The following is a 19,812-nucleotide window of genomic DNA, read 5'->3' as shown; positions in this document are numbered from 1 at the left end:
GCTCCCCTTGAATGATAATTTGTGTAACATTGTCACCCCTTACGTATAAAAGTAATATTGAAAAAAAAAAAAAGCATTGGAGGAGAGAGATTATGTTATCCTTCCACTTTTATCCTCATGCAATTTGATTTGTGAATTTTGAAATATGAAAAAAAGACCAATAAGGTGGAATATTAAATTTATAATATAAGAAGGTGTAACTGCAATAAATAGGAACAAGGACGAAATTAAACATTATAAAAAGGCAAAAGTTTCAAGAGATTGGTCACAACAAACAAGGAGGAAATTAAGAGCAAAGAAACACGAAAGTTTTGCCACGAAGAGGGAAATTAGAATGAAAATTTTATGAGACCGGTTATGGCAACGACGAACATTAAAAATACAAGCAAAGATTAAAGAAGGAGAAAAATATTTTAGATGGCATTCTTATTATTTGTTTTTAGATATTTTAGCTTGTATTTTTTAAATATTTTCCCAACCTTTTGCTACCTAAAAAAAGTAGGAAGATATTGGAGGTAACTTTGTAGTTTCAATGTCTCGGGACATCTAAACACATCATATTGATAGGGGGCGGTAAGTTTGATTTTTGGGTGTATTGTATCAAGTGATATCAGGATGAAAATTAACGCTTTATGAAATTAATTCATTACGCATGTCGTGGCTTTGGTAATATATTTTTTAACAACCATTATCCTTATACTTGAAGGAAAATTTGTACTTTGCGGGGCCATTAATGCTTGTCGCGCAAAATTAAAACACTTGGAGCTGAGCATCGAAGTCGATAAATAGGAGAAGGTGACAAGGAATCATCCGACCACAAAAGTAATAAATGGCGGCGGCTTCTTCTTCTTCTTCCTCCTCTTACACCTCTTCGAGTCAATAATATCTGGCTGCTCTTTCTCTCTTCTTTCCTGCTACCACTACTATTCCAATACTACTTGTAAGCTGCAACTTCCTTCTTATAGCTGAACCAAAGGAGTTGTTAGGCATCTGCCTCTGCTAGTACTTTTGCTTTGCTATTTTCCACAGCAGACTCCTAAACAGCCGAAAGTGTCGGCGAAGTTTGTGGAGAAGATGGAAATTGTGGTGCCAATTCATCAAAACATGGATTTTGATTTCAATAGTGCTCGTTCTTCTCCAATGCATCATTCCAGCAGTCCTCGTACCCCAAAGGCTTTTGGAGATGTCTACTGCAGTGCTCCTGCCAGCCCATCTCGGCTCTCCCAGTTTTACCGGGAGTTTGATGAATTCCTGAGGATCAACGAGAATATCAGCAATGGAGAAGGCTCTTATTCAGAAGCGGCCGTGCCTTTTGACTGGGAAGAAAAGCCTGGTACCCCAAAATCACCCAAGGCCGCCGCCACAAAACATGATGATGATTTTGCTTTTCATGTTGGTCTTGATGATTTGGAAACAGCATCTCTGTCAGCTGAAGAACTGTTTGATGGCGGAGTAATTAAGCCTTTCAAGCCTCCGCCTGGACTACAACTTCCTTCTGCAGCAAGAATCAGTGGCTCAAGCTCAATTAATCTATCCCCAACATCGCCAGCATCGGCATCACAGCGCAAGAAGATTGTGTTGGGGTTCTCGCCGAGGTACAAGAGAGAATCCTCCACCCCTTTTAGTCATTCACCCAAAACAACGGGTCAAAGATCGCCGAGGGCCGATAGAGGAAGGGAAAGAGCTCCTGCAGGGATGAAATCATCGAGCCGAAGAGGAACAAGATCGCTCTCTCCTTTAAGGGTTTCTCGGTATCCTTGGGAACAAGAAGAGCAGAGCAGCCAGCAGCAGAATAGAAGCGAGTCATCAATCATTGCCAAAAGTGCATCTAACTTTGCCTCTTCAGCTTTGGCTTCATTTTCAAAAGGGTACAAGAGATGGAAATTCAAAGACTTTTTCTTATTCCGAAGCGCATCAGAAGGCAGAGCAGCCGACAAAGATCCTCTGAAAAAATATACAGCTGCAGTCAGGAGACGTGAAGATGTGAGGACTTCGAGCATGAGGAGTATTGATAGCCCTTCTGGGTTGGTTCCATCAAGGAGGAGGAGTCCTGTTTCTGCTCACGAATTGCATTATACTGTTAACAAAGCAGTTTCCGAAGATCTGAAGAAGAAGACCTTCTTGCCTTACAAGCAGGGGATTTTGGGAAGACTTGCATTCAATCCTGCAGTTCATGCACTTGCTAATGGATTTGGATTATCTCACAAGTGAATTTTGATCACAGCTGCAGATATCGATTTCTTTTCTTTTCTTTTCTTTTTCTTGTATAGATAGATATTGTATTTGTTTTTTGACACGTTGAAGAACAGAACCGTTCATGTCTGTGCAATCACGATCAAAGCACAAAGTTTCTTTCGATCAAAATCTTCATGTTACACAACCTAGTCTCTATGTAAGAATTTCATGCAATAATTACAAGAAGAAAAAAAACTTCTTCATCTTCTGAGAGATCCATCATGACCAGTGTTGTTGTTGTTGTTGGTTTTTTCTTTTTCTTTTTTTTTTTTAGTTCTTTTTCTTTTGTGTCTATTTTTATTTTTTATTTTTCCCTTTTGTTTTGCCTGGTGGTTGTTACATAGGTAATTGAGGGATGCCACAACTATATTTGAGCATTTCTCTGTTTATCCAAGGTTATCTCAATCTGTTCAATGAGCAATTGCTAATTGCACATATGGAAGAATCACGAACGAAACATTTTGCCACAATGAATCCAAAAGAAATCTGAGTTCCACGAGTCTATATATTCTATGTATTCCATTCGTTTTTATGGTAAGATGAGCAAGTATGAATGAATTCGAGTTCTTATGAATACAAATTGGTAGAAAGCAATTTTCTTTCTTTTTTTTTTTTAATTTTAGCGGAAAAGAAAAGGGTTTAGTTTAATATGGAGGAGAGATGTTTATTTAGCAGGGGAAGATTGACCATCTAGATTCATAGCTCATAGCTCATCTTCCAGGACCAGAGAGTCAAACCTGTCCCGATGGGATATTCGTCATAGCTGCCAAGTACGTGATAGCAATAGACAACGTAAATTGATTAGATGTGGACAACAAAAATATATGCAACAGGGACATGTGCCAACAAAAAATATACTACTGCTTCTAGGTTGCTGAAGAGGAATGGTGTTGGATAGCGACGAAATATGCTGGACAAACTATTCTCAGTCTTCGTGCAGATACGTATATGTCATATGGCAGGTGAAGAAAAGTAGTGATCATGTTCTAGATAAAGCCGATTTCTTTATTCCAGTTTCTTCCAGTCTGACTTTTCTCGGGCCTCCATCCATATTGAGTACTAGTAGAGCAAACTACAAAAGAATGGTCGTTGAAGTACTTCGGATTCGATACTTTGGTCGCTAAACTAAGAAGTTCATTCTTGTCTTGGTCATTCATTCAATTAATAAAATGTAAAAGTATACAAAATATATGTTGTTTTATTTAGTTGAATGATCGTTTTTGCTAGTCTACTGATTAAAACAAGAAACGTTGAATTGTTTAATGATCATTTTTTGCCATTTCCTTGCTTGCCACTTCTAAACACGTTCGTAGGTTATTTTGCTCGCAGACAACAGAAAAACAACAAACAGACAACAAAAGGGGAAAAGTAGCATAGATAAAAACACGCTGCCCACTTTGTAAACCAAACTTCTTCCATAAACAATAACCAAAGCTCTCACCTATGGATTTACTCACTAGACAAACATCCTCCTATAAAAGCCTAAAGCTCCACCATGCAAAGGTTCCCGCGTTTTACATTTGCTATGTCTATACACTACACCTAGGCATGATTACCCATCCAAACTAGTCTCTAACGCCATAGACAAGTAAAATCCCTAAAAATTCGAGAGAACATGACTCGTAGCACCATGCCACCATTAGTATTTAGTAGTATCATACAGTAATAATTTATATATACTTTTAGGCAGGCTTCCATGACTATTTCTGGCTGTCCAGCACGGCCACAAAAGCTTCACTCGTCTTCTTAAACCCATCATCTGCTGACTTGTCATGTCTACGAGGACTAACCAACTTCTTTTCCACATCTTCGAACTTGGCAGTCGCCAAAGGTACGGTTCCAACAGTCCTCGCAGAACTTGGCTCATCTATCGTCAACGTAGATACTTCATCACTTGAAGCATACCAGTTGTTGCCACAAGCATTGCACTCCAGCTGAAAATTTCACCAAGACCGGATGGGGGAAAATATGAAGTCAATGGAAACTCCACACCGCCCAGAAAAGGGAAAACCCCAAAAAAAAAAAAAAAACAAGTGGGGTACGATGTATAAGTTGACAGCAGGCTCATCCTCAAAACTGACTCCTTTCTACATAACCTAGGGATGAAGCGCAGTATCGAAAAACTTACTCTCATTGCTGCAAGAAACCATACACTTCTCAATTTCTCAGTATGTTGTGGAAAATAAACGCCTCTAACTCTAAGCATCAACATCAAGTAACACAAACATCAGCCAACCATACTCTTTAAGATCAGCCCCCAAAAAAAAAAAAAAATTTCCCATTAACCAAAAGAGAGAAGAGGCAAAAAGAAAAAGGGAAAAAGATAAAACCAACAAAAAAAAAAACCCCCCAGACGAATTATGAGAAATTGGGATTGAAAAAATAAAAAAAGAAATAGATATTAGCACATTGGTACAACTTAACAAGTGGACATCCAGGAGCGAGCAAGCTAAAGAGAGTGAAAGATAAAGTATATCTTGCATCTGGATTAAGTAAAAATAACATGAACTATGGCAGATAATATGCTTGCATTCATACAAGGCAAGGTAATCGAGAAACAAGTTCAATGCGTATGAGTGCAAACCTGATAACGATCTCCATGGCCAGTCTGAATTATATCTATAAGAACCACTTTCTTCTCCTTGCACCTTTTGCAGCGAGCATCTGTCATCTGTATCATAAGCCAAATCACAGCGTTAACAACATTTGTACATCCTTTAGCCTAGAAAAGGAGAAAGTAATATCCTCACCAGAAATATTGCACAAACGTTTTCAAAAAGATAATAACAATTCTAACACAAGGAGCCATGAAAACCTACTACTGTATTGTCAGGTCAATCTCATGGGTATGATATACAACTATAGCCAGAACTAATTCCCATATAGTCCATTTCAATCTCCATGGCTCCAGCCAAATAATAATAATAAACTCCATCGTTCCAAGGTAGACGGCTGAAATTTTTACAGGCATATAGACAAAATTCCAGATGATATTCCACGAAATAAGAGAAAATTGCTGGCTCTATGTGACTGAAAACAAGTTTTCAAAAAGTATCTCTACACAATGCAAGTTTTTATTAGTTATCCTTCCAAAATTAAAGACTTAATCTCCAGAAAATCCATGAATCGAGATGATTACCTGCCTGTGTTCTGACTCCTCAGGCTTCCTACTCGCTATCTCCTCTGCTGTCAAACCCTCCTGAAGCATAAAAGAAAAGGCTAACAAGGTAAAAATATTGCTGATAGCAATTATCTAGTATTACAAAATCAGGAGTAAAAAGCCATGTTAGGAAAACTAGACCAGCTGTACATAATGTCATGGATACAACTGGACCATGCACCATTTATGCATTGTATTATACGAATAAAAAATGATGCATATTCGTGTACAAGAATATAGAATGAATCTAAGTGTAATACGAAGATTGCCGACACAGGAATCACTGAAGAGAACAATTTATTCATCCAATAGAATGAACGATTAAAGGAGAATCATCCGGAAATTATAGATCATGAAAAAAAGTAACAGCTATACCTTTAACTCATTAGGTGTCATGCTCAATATTTGTGAAGGCTCCAACTCTCCCTTCAGAAGTCATCCTGCTAAAACTGCATTGTTCTGCAAATGGTTCAGAATTGAAGAAAAAGCCCCCAAGAGAATCAGAAGATGGGAAGAATGATAGCTTCAGGAATCAAAAGACCACAAAGAATGGTTTCCTTATCTTTTATTTAGAAAAGGAAAGACATCATCATCACAACACTGAAACATGAAACTTCAGGATATTAAGTTCACCCACAATCCAATTTTCATCCCATCTCACGAAAACAGACCTTAAAGAATAAAATAAATCATCAAACACATGACAGATACAGATACTGTTCACCTTAAGATTGAAAGCCAATTGCCGCATCTTTTGGTTATACTTCTGAAAGTCTGAGGATAAAGCTTCATGAGAAGCCTTTTCAAGAGCAGCTATAGCAGAAACAGCGCTGTCCGGCCAGTGAAAAGGCAAACCACTCTAAACATATAAAATTAAATTAAACAATTATATAATAGAAAAGATCATCCAGTGCCAATTTGCAGATTCTTGTAGATCAACTATAGTAGTAGTGAAGAACCATCACGATATGAGGTGTCAAATTACTCTTAGAAAAGCTGATGAAAGAGAAGCTGGCCATTACATTAAGATTCTTGACCTCATTTCGATTTGCAGGAGCTGGTAGCCCCTTTCCATCACCCGGCCCCCCATCAGCGGCAGTGCATATAAACTGAATCGATTGAAGCAGCCTTTCCAACCACTTGTCCCACTGTGTTTCACCAGTCAGGGCCTTTAAGCTTGAAAGAATGGTGTAATATTCTGATGCATTACTAGCACAACTTCCTGGAGTCTCAGCTTTAAAAGACTGCCCAGATCTTGTAGATGCTTCATCCTCTCGGGAAACATCCAACTGAGTCATGCTCTTCTTCCTCAACAGTCTCTTGTTTCTCAACTGATGTTCCTGATCAGTAGCTGCCTCCTCTGGCTCGATGTCAGGAAGATCTCCCAAGCGTGACATTGTCTTCTGAACAAGGAGATCAATCTCTTCCTGTTTGTTGTCTTCATAATCTTTATCTGTAAGCTTGAAAAGCCTTCTTTGTTCAGTGTCGTATACCCTTTGCACTATGAAACCTGGATGTTGCTTCCGTGGGGGAATCTGCTTGTTCAGAGGTATAAAATGCACCACACACTTGTGCATGACAGATTCTGCTGGGACCTCATCCCGGTGAAAACTATAAAACAGCTCTCGCGTATCAGTGGATTGCCAATTACCACCACTTTTCTTTTCTGCCTCTTCAGGGCGATAAAACCATTGCCCAGTGACCATCAAGCTGCCATTTCTTGTCTGAGAAATGTCCTGAAAACAGAAGCAAATTTGCCACAACTGAAAAAATACCAATTCTACACAACTGGAAACATTCTCTGCAAATTTGCCAAGCTACTGATGCCGAAAAACCAGTATCAACGTACTCCAGTATAATACAATCATTTGCACAAAAACCAACTAACAACAACGCATTAGGCCTTTCACCTATAAAGTGTGTATGCCACTAAGGGACCAGGTAAATGCTCTAGACAACCAATATAGATAATCTTTAGGGAAAAAGAAAAAACTGAAAACAGCATTGAATATAGCAAAACCATTTCAACAATCAGCCTTTGACAACCGTTATTGAAGCAATGTGCAGGACAGAAAACTCAGGAAGTCGTAAGGTACATTAAGGAGTCTATTCAACAATTCTATAGTTTCAAAGCCCAATAGACCAACAAAATGATCCACCACCAAAGAAGCCTATGAGACAGCTCATTAGCTAAACAAAAAAGTCCACTGGAATATAACCCCCACTGGGAAATAGAAAGAATGGCAAGAGGACGAGCAAAACCATGAAAAATACTTGTTATATATGTCTTTCATTCTTCTTCATAATTTCTTCACATTACTGCACACTTGCAGTTTAAAATAGAAATATCCTCAAAAATATAGAATGGGTATATAATCTTCAGTCTTCATGTTCAGCTTGTGCAACAGGATTTATGACAATTCACACATACCTTGATAATGGCCACATAAGGCTTCTGATTTGCTTCCTCAGGCACTAAGAGCACAGGATCCTCCTATCGCAAAATCAAAGATAGAAAACTAAAGCAAGTTAGACATGGAAATATATCTACAGAAACTATTTTACTAGTAATTGCTTCTAAAAGGGGCAGATATATTGACCATCATGTAATGAAACACAGAATTCCTGATCAAGATCTCAAACATTCTTCATATGACTACTTTTTATAAAATTTTATTTTACTGTAATTGATTGCTTGCATCTCAACACAGGAATATGTTTGGATACAAAACAGAAATAGATCAGATGTGATACATGTTAATAATTTCTTGCAATATACATTTTTGTCCACTTCGCTTCTCTCTCTTCTTCTTCATTATCAGGAAGAGCATAGCAAAAAATCTTCATACATATTCAGATATTTTCCTAAAAGCTGTAAATTCTAATGAATCTTTTAGACTTCAGCTTATTGACAAAGTATTCATCAAATAAGCTTTTTACATCAAAAACAGAGCCTCATCCGAAATTCTTCAGCTTTTTAAAGCTTTTTAAAGAAAGTATTCATCAAATAAGCTTTTTAACGGTTGAAAACATGCTTTTGGTTTAAAAGTTCCAAAGAAGCCAACAAGTGTTTCTGCAACCACCTCAGGGGCCGTATTTCCAGTCCAGCTTCTTCAGCTTACATTAAGCGCATAGCAAAAGCCATGTGCATTTAAGATAAACTCAAAATAACTTTTAGCTCAGTAGGAGCCAGAAACCTGGTACATGCCCAAAGTCTACTAAAATAAGTAGGCTTGACTAACAGATGCTTTCAGCATTTTAAGATGTATAAACTTTCATATGGATAATATATCCAATTGTTTTGCCTCCCACACCAAATCAGTATAGAATTCACAACCTTTATCAAGAAAAAGGAGTTCTAGGAAGGTAAATATTATTGTGGTCATCAATCAAGTGTGGTAAAGTAAAAGCAACAACAGAAGCATCAAACGAGTTCCAAATGATTTCACAGCCACCAAATGGGCACATGCAAACAGCAGTATCTACAACAAGATGCTCATGTGATGCTCAAATGACCACTTAGAAAAAGGTTGCCATAATTGACATTCGTTACACCATGCCAGCTAAGGATCATTTGCACTATAAAAGATTTACTTTCAATTAAAATGGTAGAAACAGAAAGCCTAGAATTTCATGCCCCATACATAGTCTTCCTTGTCTCCTCTCATGGTCAGATTTTACCTATCAAAAGATCCTCCTAATACTACATTTGCAGGTTCCCCTTCGTCCAATACACACAGGACTCTGAGTCCCTGATTCAAAGCTCCAAAGATACATATAACAGCTTGACCCGGAAAATTTTCATTGGGTGGATGAACCGGGCATAAAGGACTTTAAATCCACCCTACATGAGTTTCAGCTATATAGCAACAGATTTCAACTAATTCCTCCTGAAGTTATTTGAAATCTAGAGTAAGAGAATTCTCACATCATTTGTAGGGAACCAAAAAAAAAAAAAGAGCATAAGATAGGCTCTTTCTCCCTCTCTAACCCTTCACATGTACCACGAATATACAGGCATAACCGTAGCAGGAACCTTACTTTGTATTTTTCGTGCTTATTAGTTTCATTTAACATGGCTTGTATGAACTCTAGTTCTTGTTCTGCACAAAATAACCCTTTTTTAGCCTCAACTTCTAATTAATGGGTCGAAGCTTACAATTACAACTAATTTCTAAAAGTATTCAACAAAGTTGCATACAATTCAGCAATGATATTGTTTGAAATGCTTACTTATGAGCATAAGTATTACCCAAGAAATGAATCCAATTAACGAGAATTTCGAATTAATATTTACCAAATCATATCGCATTCCATCATATTCGAAGGCCTCATAGTGATTCCTCCTCCCTCTTCCTTTTCCCGAAGCCCTAATTACATCGCCAATTGGCTTGGCGTCCTCCTGAGGAGCCTCCTCCTCATCACCGCTAGGCTCAGCCGCAGTTGCTTCTTCTTCTTTGATCACTTTCTTTTGCTTCTTCCTATCTCTGACACTGTCTTCCTTCACTTGCTTTTCTTCATCTTCTTCTTCGTCGACGAGCTTCATTTTCTTCCGCTTCCTTTGGTTCGTTTTCTCCTCGTCACCGTTCGCTGAGCTCCGCCGCGGCGGCGGAGGTGGTGGCGGTGGCCCGTCGTCCTCGTCATCGCTCGGCGGCATCTGAGTGAACCTCCGATTACCCATTGCGATTACTGTGTGTGATTAATGAGTGTGCCAGTGTGTGAGAGAGAGTGTTCGTACCCGAGAGGGCAAATGTCATGAGCTAGTAAGCTAGCTAGGCGGTTTCTTCCAGGTCCGAAAATTTTAAGGCGCCAAGTGTTGGGTTGGGATTTTGTAGAAGCCCTGGAACAAGATGGTTATCCGGTAATTGCCCTATATAATTTTCTTTTTCTTAAAAAAAAAAAAATTCTCCATAGTTGTAGTGGGTGGATTGGGGAATTCTTTAACAATCCATCATATTTAAAATTGACATTGATATCAAATTATCAATTGACTTTTTGAATCCAGCCTTAGTGAACTCAAACTCACCTCATAAATTATATGAATTTTTGGGTTTTAGACTTTAAATTTATATTAAAAATTTAAAACTCAATTTATGTTATTATATGAGATTTGGATTCAGTAATCTTTTTTTCGGGTCGCACAAACTGAATTTAACTTGATCTACTCCTATTAACAATCCTATTATCAAATAATAATTTGAATAATACGTTTGTCAAAAAAAAAATAATAATTTGAATAATAGAAGAAAATTTCGATATATATAGAATTTGACACTCACCTTCTCTCTCTCTCTCCTATATTTTATACTCTTTTTTTTTATCAAAACCTTTCGTAAGACTTTTATAACTTTACAAATCTAATGTAAATCTCAAAAGCCGCTTACATTTTTTTTTGAAAGACTAGACTCTGCTTGGATTAGCTATTTTTAGGGTTGTTTTTCAAAAACAGCACTGTAGCATTTCGTTTTTCAAATACAAGTCCGTTTGAATTAGTTGTTTTTGGAATTATTTTTCAAAAACTATATTCCAAACTTCTACTATAGATGTTTTACGGATTATTTTTTGATGTATTTTTAAAACATATTTTCGAGTATTTTTATAATTTATAATTTTTATATTTTTATAACAATATATATTTATACATTTATAATATATTTATAAATATTTATAAATAAATATATTTATATAAAAATATATAAATGTATTATATTATATATAATACATAATATAAATATATTTATAAATGTATAAATAGGGGTGCAAACGAATCGAACTGCTCGCGAGCAGTTCGGTCAACGCTCGACTCGAGCTCAGTCAATATCGAGTTCGAGCCAGCTTGTTTATAATACGAGTCGAGTTCGAGCCTCGCGAGCTCGCGAGCCGTGTAAAATTACATAAATACCCCTACTTATTTAACTAATTACTAAACTAGAAACTAGATACAATTTCTCCAAGGACTAAGGACCAAGACAGCGGACACCCCTAACACAAACACGCCTCTTTCTTCTTCCCACTCGGCTGTTCCGCTGTCGGCAACTCGGCATTCCTCTTTCCCCAAATCAAAAGCAAACCCTAGCCGCCGCTACCACTGTTTTCACCACTCACCAGTTGGCCACTTCTGCCACCACCACTGCCGTCCTTCAATTGAAGAGCCCTTTCTCTCCGAGTCCCAGTTTGTTGGCCAACGTTAGACTCAGCTACGGTAGACATTTCATCAGCTCCATTGGTGGAGGGCCTCGCGAACAGGTAATCCATCACTCTTATTCCCTTATTCTCTGTTTTTGTTGCTGTATAATGATGCTTGGTGGTAGAATAAGTGATTGTTTCCTGTCATTAAAGCCAGATCGACTTCTTCACCTCGTTCCTGTTGTATAATGTATAGATGTAAAATTATTACTATTAATTTCCTCTTTCCTGTTAATGGCGACGGAGCTGGAGCTCTCGTTAGACTTAGATCGCCTCTTCCTTCCCATTTCCGTCCCCAATTTCAATCAATTAGCCGAAAAAAAAAATTTGTCTCTTCTCAGGTATTCGGTGAATTAAGATTGTACTGATATTGATTGGAAGTTGGAACAAGCGTTTTTGTCTATGTATTTTTTTCTCCTTATTTTTTTTTTTTTTTTTTTTGAGTTTGGATTTAGGACGGTTTTTGAAGATTGGTAAGAACGTTGGGTTTCTTTTTTTAACTTCTTACATACATTTTCATGGAATATACCTTCTGTTTGATTGAAATAATTTTGGTTTGTAGTTTTTGATTGTTCACTTTTTATTTTCTCATTCTGGGGTAATTTTTAGCTTGTCCTGTTAGAAAATGCAAGCTGGATTGCGTTTAGAAATTATGTGCTTAGTGAACTTAATCAATGTTAAAGTATAAATGACCTTTTCGGCTGCTGGTGATAGGAGAAAGTATAAATGTTAAAGATATGACAGATTTGTGCACTAAGAGTAAATGGAATGACTTTGATGATATTTAGTCAAGGGTCAGAGTAAATATGCAAAACTCAACTAAGAAGGTAATTAAACATAATCTTTGATATGATTTTTTTTATTTTACATAATCTTGGCTTATGCTACGATTGGATTTGCGTTGCACTACATTTAATATTCCAAACCTGGGAAAACAGGAGTTTATAGACATTAGGAAAAGAGTTTACTAGCTGCAATTTGGGTTTTTTTGCTGTTTATGTTTTAGGCTCAGTTTTGTATGCTTCAGGATGTTCCTTTTGCTTAGAAGTTGTTTCATACTTTCTCAACAGAGTTAATCGTGTGGAGCACTTTGTATGCTTCAGGATGTTCCTTTTTCTTTCATTTCTGTTATATTTCTGTTACTAGATGGGCTGTTATTGAAAAAAAAATTGATCTCATTTATTGGACAATGAAAAACTTGTTTGTTGTTACTTTTAATTCATGTTTGGAATTGTTATATTCAAGTTTGCAAGGCATTGAATAGGTTAAAACGTGCTATTGGAGTCAGGTTAAATAAAGCTGGTTATATTTAGTGATAGAAATTTTTGAGCTGAATTCGAGCCATTTCGAGCTCTTGTCGAGTTGAGTAAATCGAGCCTTATCGAGTCGAACTCGAGCCAGTTTCTTACTTAGTCGAGTCGAGCTCGAGCTCAATTTTCTCGAGCTCGAGTTCGAACTCGAATATACAGTAGTCGAGTCTGGCTCAATAAGTTCAATGTTTGACTCGGTTCGGCTCGTTTGCACCCCTATGTATAAATTATAAATGAATATTATATAAATGTATAAATTATAATTTATAGTTTATAATTTTTATATTTTTATACATTTATGCATTTATAATAAATTTATAAATAAATATATTTATATATTTATAAATAAATATATTTATATATTTATAAATAAATATATAAATGTATTATAAATGTATAAATGTATATTATTATAAATGTGTATAAATTATAAATGAATATTATATAAATGTATAAATGTATAAATTATAAATTATAAATTTTATATTTTTATATTTATATACATTTATGCATTTATAATACATTTATAAATATTTATAAATAAATATATTTATTTATAATACATATAAATATATATATATAATAAATATATTATATATAATACATAATATAAATATATTTATAAATGTATAAATGTGTATAAATTATAAATGAATATTATATAAATGTATAAATTAATATATTATAAATATATGTTAATATTATGTATAAATGTATTAATATATTAAATATAAATGTATAAATGTATTAATATTATATATAAATGTATAATTAATATTATGTATATTAATATAAATGTATAAATATATTATAAATGTATTATATTATATATAATACATAATATAAAAGTATATTATAAATATACATAAATATATATATTATGTATAAATGTACATTTATATAAATGTATAATATATATAATATATATTATGTATATATCAAATATATATAATATATAATATTTTTATAAATGTATAATTACATATTATTATATATCATTTATATAATTTATAATATATAATATTTATATAAATATATTATAAATATATAAAAATATATTTTATCCAATATATATTTATTTATAAAATAAAATATTTATAATATGTATAAATAAATATATTTAAATTAATATTATATATATATATATATCCTATACATAATTGAAATATACAAATTGAAATAAACATATTAAATATTTATTTGGAGTTGTTTTTGATATATTGTTTGGATATGGTGTTTTTGGAGTTGTTTTTGAAATACACATTTATTGTAGCATTTGGAATGTGAAAAACAGTTTTTCAAAAACAGTCCCAAAAACAAGCTATCCAAACAGACCCTATAATTTATACTTAGGATCTGTTTGTTTGGATGAAAAAGATTTTCTAAAAAATATTTTTCATTGTTTAATTATTAATTAATTTAGAAAAATAATTTCGGATATACCCACGGGTTAACTTCCTTATTATCTATCATTGTTGAAGAAGTTATTTTCCTCTTCTTTTCACGGCTCCAGCAAGGGTTTTCGATCTCATCAGCGACATCTCATCAGGAAAATAACTTTCATTCCCGGCATCTCTCTCTTTGGCATCTCATCAGGTGAGCTACTCCGGCATCTCTCTCTCTCTCTCTCTCTCATATATTTTTTTCCTTTGAAAGCGGCCAATATCAACGGCTCAAGTCATGTGTGGATGCGTTTGTGTGAGTGTGAGTTTGTGTGGTCCATTTCTCTAGTCATCGGAACTAGACTTAGCCATTGCGGCCGGTAACCATCTCCCTCTCTGACTCTTCAGTCTGCTTTTTGTTTGTGAGCTGTGCCCGCCATTGTGGATGCGTTTGCTTATGCAGCCTCAGAAGCTTGTTTGACGGCCTAAGCACAATCTCATTCCCGTTCCTACAGTAGCATTTCCAACAAGGGTGAAAACTCCTTAAGTATTTCCAGAGGTATGATGGTCTCTTATTAGCCTTTTTTTCCTCCCTTTTCCTTTGAAAAATTGTCTAGAATACTGGTGTAGATTCTTGAAGTTGGATTTGAATGAATTTTTGTGAGTTGCTTTTGTTTTAGTTTGTTCTTACCTGATTAGGGTTAAATCTGATTTGATTGATGCTAATGAATTAATTTGGCTGCTGAGTTTTGGGGGTTTTATGATTCTTGGAATCAGAATCCGGGTAGGGTAGGGTAGGGTAGTGTTTTTCTTACAGTCTGGCGAGACCATTTGTAAATAGTTGACAAAATCTGATTAGGAAGGAAAACAGTTTGCTTGTGTTCATCCCAGAGAGCAAAGAATCTCCCAGCGTTGCAGTTAACAAGCTATAATGATATTCTTGTTTTTCGTGAATCATAACAGATCCTATAATGTCTGACTATATTCGTCCTACTTAAAATTCTATATTTGAAGAATGAGTTCAGTTCTATTGAAATGTGTCATCACAAGTAGAACCAGCTCAAGCCAATAGGGCTAAGCCTGCGCCCCAAGCTCCAACATCAGCGCATAATTGATTTTTTTTGCTGTCTTTCCTGTAAACTGAAGTGGACCTGTATAGATGTTTAATCAGAAAGAAAAGCCACAGATCACTTCGGGACTTAGTATTTGCATGTTCATGCAGATTTCGTGCAACATTTGTACAGACAGTTGCACTCTCCTATTTTAATATCAGATTTCAGCAGCAAGATTGTTTTACCAATCCTGTCCACTTTTTAACGTGATTCATTGGAAGGGGTTCTCTGGGAAAAAGTAATGAAGTAGCTAACAAAAGTTTTAGGAGACTACACAATCATATTGTTTCTTTTCCTCTGTCTCGGGTGCTGAAACAGCTGAACTATGAACACAAGCTAACTTTCTTTTCCTATGTCCTTTATATACTCTTATTCTTCTTGGGCCCGCCCACATTTAAGGAGAACATTAACTGCTATTGGTATAACCTGCATCACTCTGCATTTGAGACCCCTGCATCACTCTGGCTTTTTCTGGTACACTACTAATAATCTACTGCTACGTGAATTAAATGTTTATTACCCAAACAAGTAATCTTATTGGCATCATGGTTTTGGGCGGCAGTTGGATTTCTGTTGCGAATTTCTGTTCAAGTAATCGTACTCCTTACACATTCGCTAAGGTATTCCATTGGTAAGTACATCTTTAAATCCTAATTAACAATTATATGCATGCAATCAATTAATAATTATATTAAATTTTCATAGATGGATCCCGATAGTGATGATGATGAGGATGCTATTGTAATTGGTGCCGCCACTTCAGTCCTAGCAGCAAGATATGCAGCTCTTGAAGTCTATAAAACTCCAGTTGTTATACCTAAACCACCTCATGTTAATAGGGAGTGAGCTAGAGAGGATTACATGGATAACATATTATATGGAAGTAGTTCCTATTGTATAGACCAAATTAGAATGGACCAAACTACATTTTTTCAATTATTAAATGCTCTCACCATAAAATTCACTATAATTCTATGCTAACATGAAAAGTTTTTCTTGGAGTATAAAAATTTTATCTTGTGTTAGTTAAAGTTTGGGAGCGAGGAGGCTGAAGCCAATATCTTCATTGTTGCACGGTATAATTTCAGGAACCTCCTTGAGTTTTTTAAACAATTGCAGTCACCTCAGGATCGGACGCACGGATAAGTGTAATTTTTCAAACTTTAAAGGTGGTGGTTGTAATTATAAAAAATCTCAGGGGGGTTTATGAAATTATCCCGCACTATTTTGTGTCGAAATCTGTTCACAAAGAAAACAAGTAGTAGACTAGTAGTAGTTATTTGGCCCGAATACCATGACCTGGGCTAAACTGTCTCGAACCCATCTTGTCCCAGCCCAGACTGTAAGTCATAAGACTCATGCGGCCTCTACCTGAGTTTCTCCTTTTATTCCGTCCCTCAATCATTCCTCCCTCTTCTTCCCTGCTGCTGCCACTCTCTGGCACTGCTTTCTATTCTATTTCGTTGGTCCAAACAATCAAAACCCCACCAACTAGCTAAGTTGATTTGGGTAATTATCTGATTCTTTTTCTTTTTTGTTTCAGGTATTATCAGACTATTTACTAGTTTGAATCTTACTGTTACTGTTCTTGATATTGTGGCTGCGATTCCTCATTAAGTGTTTAAAACATATTTTGATACTTTTATTGAGTTTCCAAATTTGAGTAGCGATGGGTAAGAAGAAGAATTCATCCACAGCAGCAGCAGCGGCAATATCTTCACAGCCACACTTGCAGCAGGCTCCTTCAGGAACAATGAGAGAAGAATCTAGCGGAAAGAAACAGAGCAGCGTAAATCCCAAGTCCATGTTGAAATTGGACCACCTTAAAAACCTCGCTATCTGGGCTACTGCCGAAGCTTCCGTATGTTCACTAGGTGCTTTTTTTGGCCACCGCTTGGCTGCCACTGCTGAAGCCTTGGGTGTTCCTCCTGACCCTTCATTGTTCTCCTGCCAGAGGTCCCCTAAATTCTTCCCATTTTTCCTATCGTTTTTGTGCTTTCTACTTGTGGCGTATTCTACATGTTCGATACAAGTCCTATTTGGTTGTATTAGAGTTGTTGTGTTCTATTTCAGTAGTAACGTTTTTTAGTTTGATTTAGTGCTTCCATGATTAGTTCCTAGGAATTTTAGAGGCTTAAAGGCTTTGGTTTGTGATGCGGTACAGTTAAATTACGTGTATGTCTATCAGATTATGACCTCTTCTCTGTAATGGAGTAAACTGTTTTGGACAATCAAGTTTTTACACACAACGTTCTTGTAGAATTTGCTCTAGTAGCTTATAGAAGGCCGTCTTACCGTATTTTGGGAAAATACTTCCGTGAAACCAATCTCCTCAAACATGCTTGATGTTTCGGATAAACATATTTTGTTTGTGCTTCTATCTAGGAGTAGCTAGTGAATTTCATGACTCGAAGATTAACTGGTATTTCTACAACAACGAATTGTTTTGGAAGTAATATCATTCCTAAAACTGACATATAGGTCTGAGTACAACACTCATTGGCCCAAGTTATTATCTCTAGTTGCCCTCAGCTAGAGCAAGAAAGCGAAGGAAGGAAGCATAGATGTAGAATGAAGTCCTAATATAACCCTTTATGCAGATGGCTGATGCAACGATGCTCACCCATATTTCTAGATGTTTTCACTGCCTGGATGGTTCCTTCTGGCTCTTTGCTACTAAAGATCGATTCTTGCAAGACTATTTTTCTTGATTGTATAGAAGCAAAGGAGATACTGCAGTACAATCTTAATGTTGTTACCACCATGGTGGTGGATTATAATACAAACATTCATCTGCGTGTCTAATGTTTTGATTACCATTGTAATTTTTCTACAGGTGTGAATCTATTCTTCAACCTGGCTATAATTGTACGGTTCGGATTGAGAAGATAAAACCAAATCCAAAGCGAAGGCGCAAGAAACGTAGTCTTTCGATTGAAAACAGTGTGGTTTACAGCTGCCACTTTTGTTCGCATAGAAACTTGAAGAGAGGAACCCCGAAAGGCTACATGAAAGAGTTGTGTCCATCGAAGCCCAAAGTCTCTTCAAAATCAGATCCTACCAAATCAAGTCATCCAAAGTTTGCCAAAGCAAAGGTCATTACAGCAAGCAAAAATGATCCCATGTCCAAGGTGGATGGAATTGCTTCACAAAAAATAATTAACAAGGATCCTGCGAATGACAGTTCTACAACTCCCTCGGCTAAAGTTGAGACTTTGTTGGATACAAGAAAGAGGAAAAGGACTAGATCAGGATCCAAGAAAATTGTTGAATCAGAAAGCAGTTCTGTTCCTGTTGATGCAAAGAAAGCTTCCATACCATCAAGCAAGCGGAAGAGAAAATCTTGGACTAGTTTAAAGGACATTGCTGAGTGTAGTGACCAGGATAGTAGCCGTAACTTCACTAACTTAGCAATCCCATTTCGTATATAAAAATGTAAATTGGTATGGAGATGAGAGTAGTAAAAGACATCCAATGTGTGGACCCGTATGGCTGTATGCATAGCTTAAGTATTCAATGTGACCGATAGAAAGCATCTGAATTAAAAATTCATGGTTGGAAACATGCACTATTGTCCTTTTTGTCATTTCATTATAAATTCTCTTTATCTTCTTCTCATATTAAGATACATGCCATGAGCACAAAGCATGACAAAAATGGATTTAGTTACTTCATCCTACTTGCAAAGGACCTAAGTGATATACTCTAATGATCTCTCCAATAACTAAGAAGATGTACCAGGCAAGTAAAAGAACCTCGCCTTTGAAAATTTGGAGAAATTAAGACTTTTTTTGCGATTTTTCATATGGAACAATCTTTTCTTGGCTTAGATCTCTGAGGTGATATATGGTTGCAACTCACAAATCTTGAGTAGAATATTTAATATCTGCAATATCCTTCCCATCCAAAATTATGTTGTGCATAATCAATCCTGTCATGCTTTTGCTACTCTCCTTTCCGTAAAGAATTAAGAATCAAGAATGAGTAAGAACAATTTAAACTTGTGATTTCCAACTCTCATATTGAAACAAACTGAAAATTGTACAGTAACTTAGACTGGCCAGTCACCTCTAAAACCCTCTTCGTCTCATTTACACTTCATAGATACTTCTCGTCATGTAGCTATATATCAATCAAGCGAGGAATCAGTGTGGTGAACAGCTCTAGCAAAAACCAAAATGTCATCAGGGTCTTTTGCTCCTTCCTTCTCGTCATTATTATCGCCCTGAGCCTTTCCATCATCTTTGCTAATGACAGCTTCTTGAAGTACCTCCCTAGCCTTGGCTATTGGATCAACACTTCCCTTCTGTTCCGTTTGCCCCTTCTCCACTTTCTCTTTTCTCTCCTTCGTTGACTCCATTTTTGCCACTCTCTCAATTTGCCTCTACCTGTAAAGCGTTAATTTGTCTAAAATCTTGTCATATATA

At 35.9% G+C, this 19,812-nt stretch overlaps 3 protein-coding genes across 16 annotated transcripts; 2 read left to right on the top strand and 1 right to left on the bottom strand.

Moving 5' to 3' along the window:
* Positions 1-1,074: 1,074 nt before the first annotated feature.
* LOC113712578 (uncharacterized) lies at positions 1,075-2,211 on the top strand. Its single transcript, XM_027236062.1, has one exon. The coding sequence runs from the start codon at positions 1,075-1,077 to the stop codon at positions 2,209-2,211; it is 1,137 nt and encodes a 378-aa protein (XP_027091863.1).
* A 2,666-nt stretch (positions 2,212-4,877) lies between these two features.
* On the bottom strand, positions 4,878-10,312 carry LOC113711002 (ASI1-immunoprecipitated protein 3-like). 4 transcript variants are annotated; one of them, XM_072067491.1, is made up of 7 exons: positions 9,693-10,304; positions 7,827-7,889; positions 6,418-7,131; positions 6,120-6,254; positions 5,771-5,854; positions 5,379-5,434; positions 4,878-4,906 (listed from the first exon to the last, which is right to left on the bottom strand). In XM_072067491.1, exons 1-5 carry the CDS (start codon positions 10,074-10,076, stop codon positions 5,831-5,833), a joined length of 1,320 nt encoding a protein of 439 aa, XP_071923592.1. In that variant the 5' UTR covers positions 10,077-10,304; the 3' UTR covers positions 4,878-4,906; positions 5,379-5,434; positions 5,771-5,830. The 4 variants fall into 4 exon arrangements, with proteins under 4 accessions (XP_071923592.1, XP_071923591.1, XP_071923590.1 ...); XM_072067490.1 differs by having other exon boundaries at positions 5,375-5,434; positions 9,693-10,303; XM_072067489.1 differs by lacking the exons at positions 4,878-4,906; positions 5,379-5,434 and having other exon boundaries at positions 5,793-5,995; positions 9,693-10,310.
* A 1,028-nt stretch (positions 10,313-11,340) lies between these two features.
* On the top strand, positions 11,341-18,949 carry LOC113712889 (uncharacterized). 11 transcript variants are annotated; one of them, XM_072067433.1, is made up of 6 exons: positions 11,341-11,641; positions 14,405-14,487; positions 14,682-14,832; positions 15,948-16,005; positions 16,091-17,341; positions 18,222-18,949. In XM_072067433.1, the coding sequence occupies exons 5-6, from the start codon at positions 17,055-17,057 to the stop codon at positions 18,814-18,816; spliced, it is 882 nt and encodes a 293-aa protein (XP_071923534.1). In that variant the 5' UTR covers positions 11,341-11,641; positions 14,405-14,487; positions 14,682-14,832; positions 15,948-16,005; positions 16,091-17,054; the 3' UTR covers positions 18,817-18,949. The 11 variants fall into 11 exon arrangements, with proteins under 11 accessions (XP_071923534.1, XP_027092309.1, XP_027092307.1 ...); XM_027236508.2 differs by having other exon boundaries at positions 15,948-16,016; positions 16,929-17,341; XM_027236506.2 differs by having other exon boundaries at positions 15,948-16,016.
* Positions 18,950-19,812: the final 863 nt, after the last annotated feature.

Source organism: Coffea arabica, chromosome 10e (genome assembly GCF_036785885.1).
Source record: "Coffea arabica cultivar ET-39 chromosome 10e, Coffea Arabica ET-39 HiFi, whole genome shotgun sequence".
Classification (NCBI taxonomy): domain Eukaryota; kingdom Viridiplantae; phylum Streptophyta; class Magnoliopsida; order Gentianales; family Rubiaceae; genus Coffea; species Coffea arabica.
Note: the sequence above shows the minus strand (reverse complement) of the source record. Positions and strands in the feature narration are given on the sequence as shown.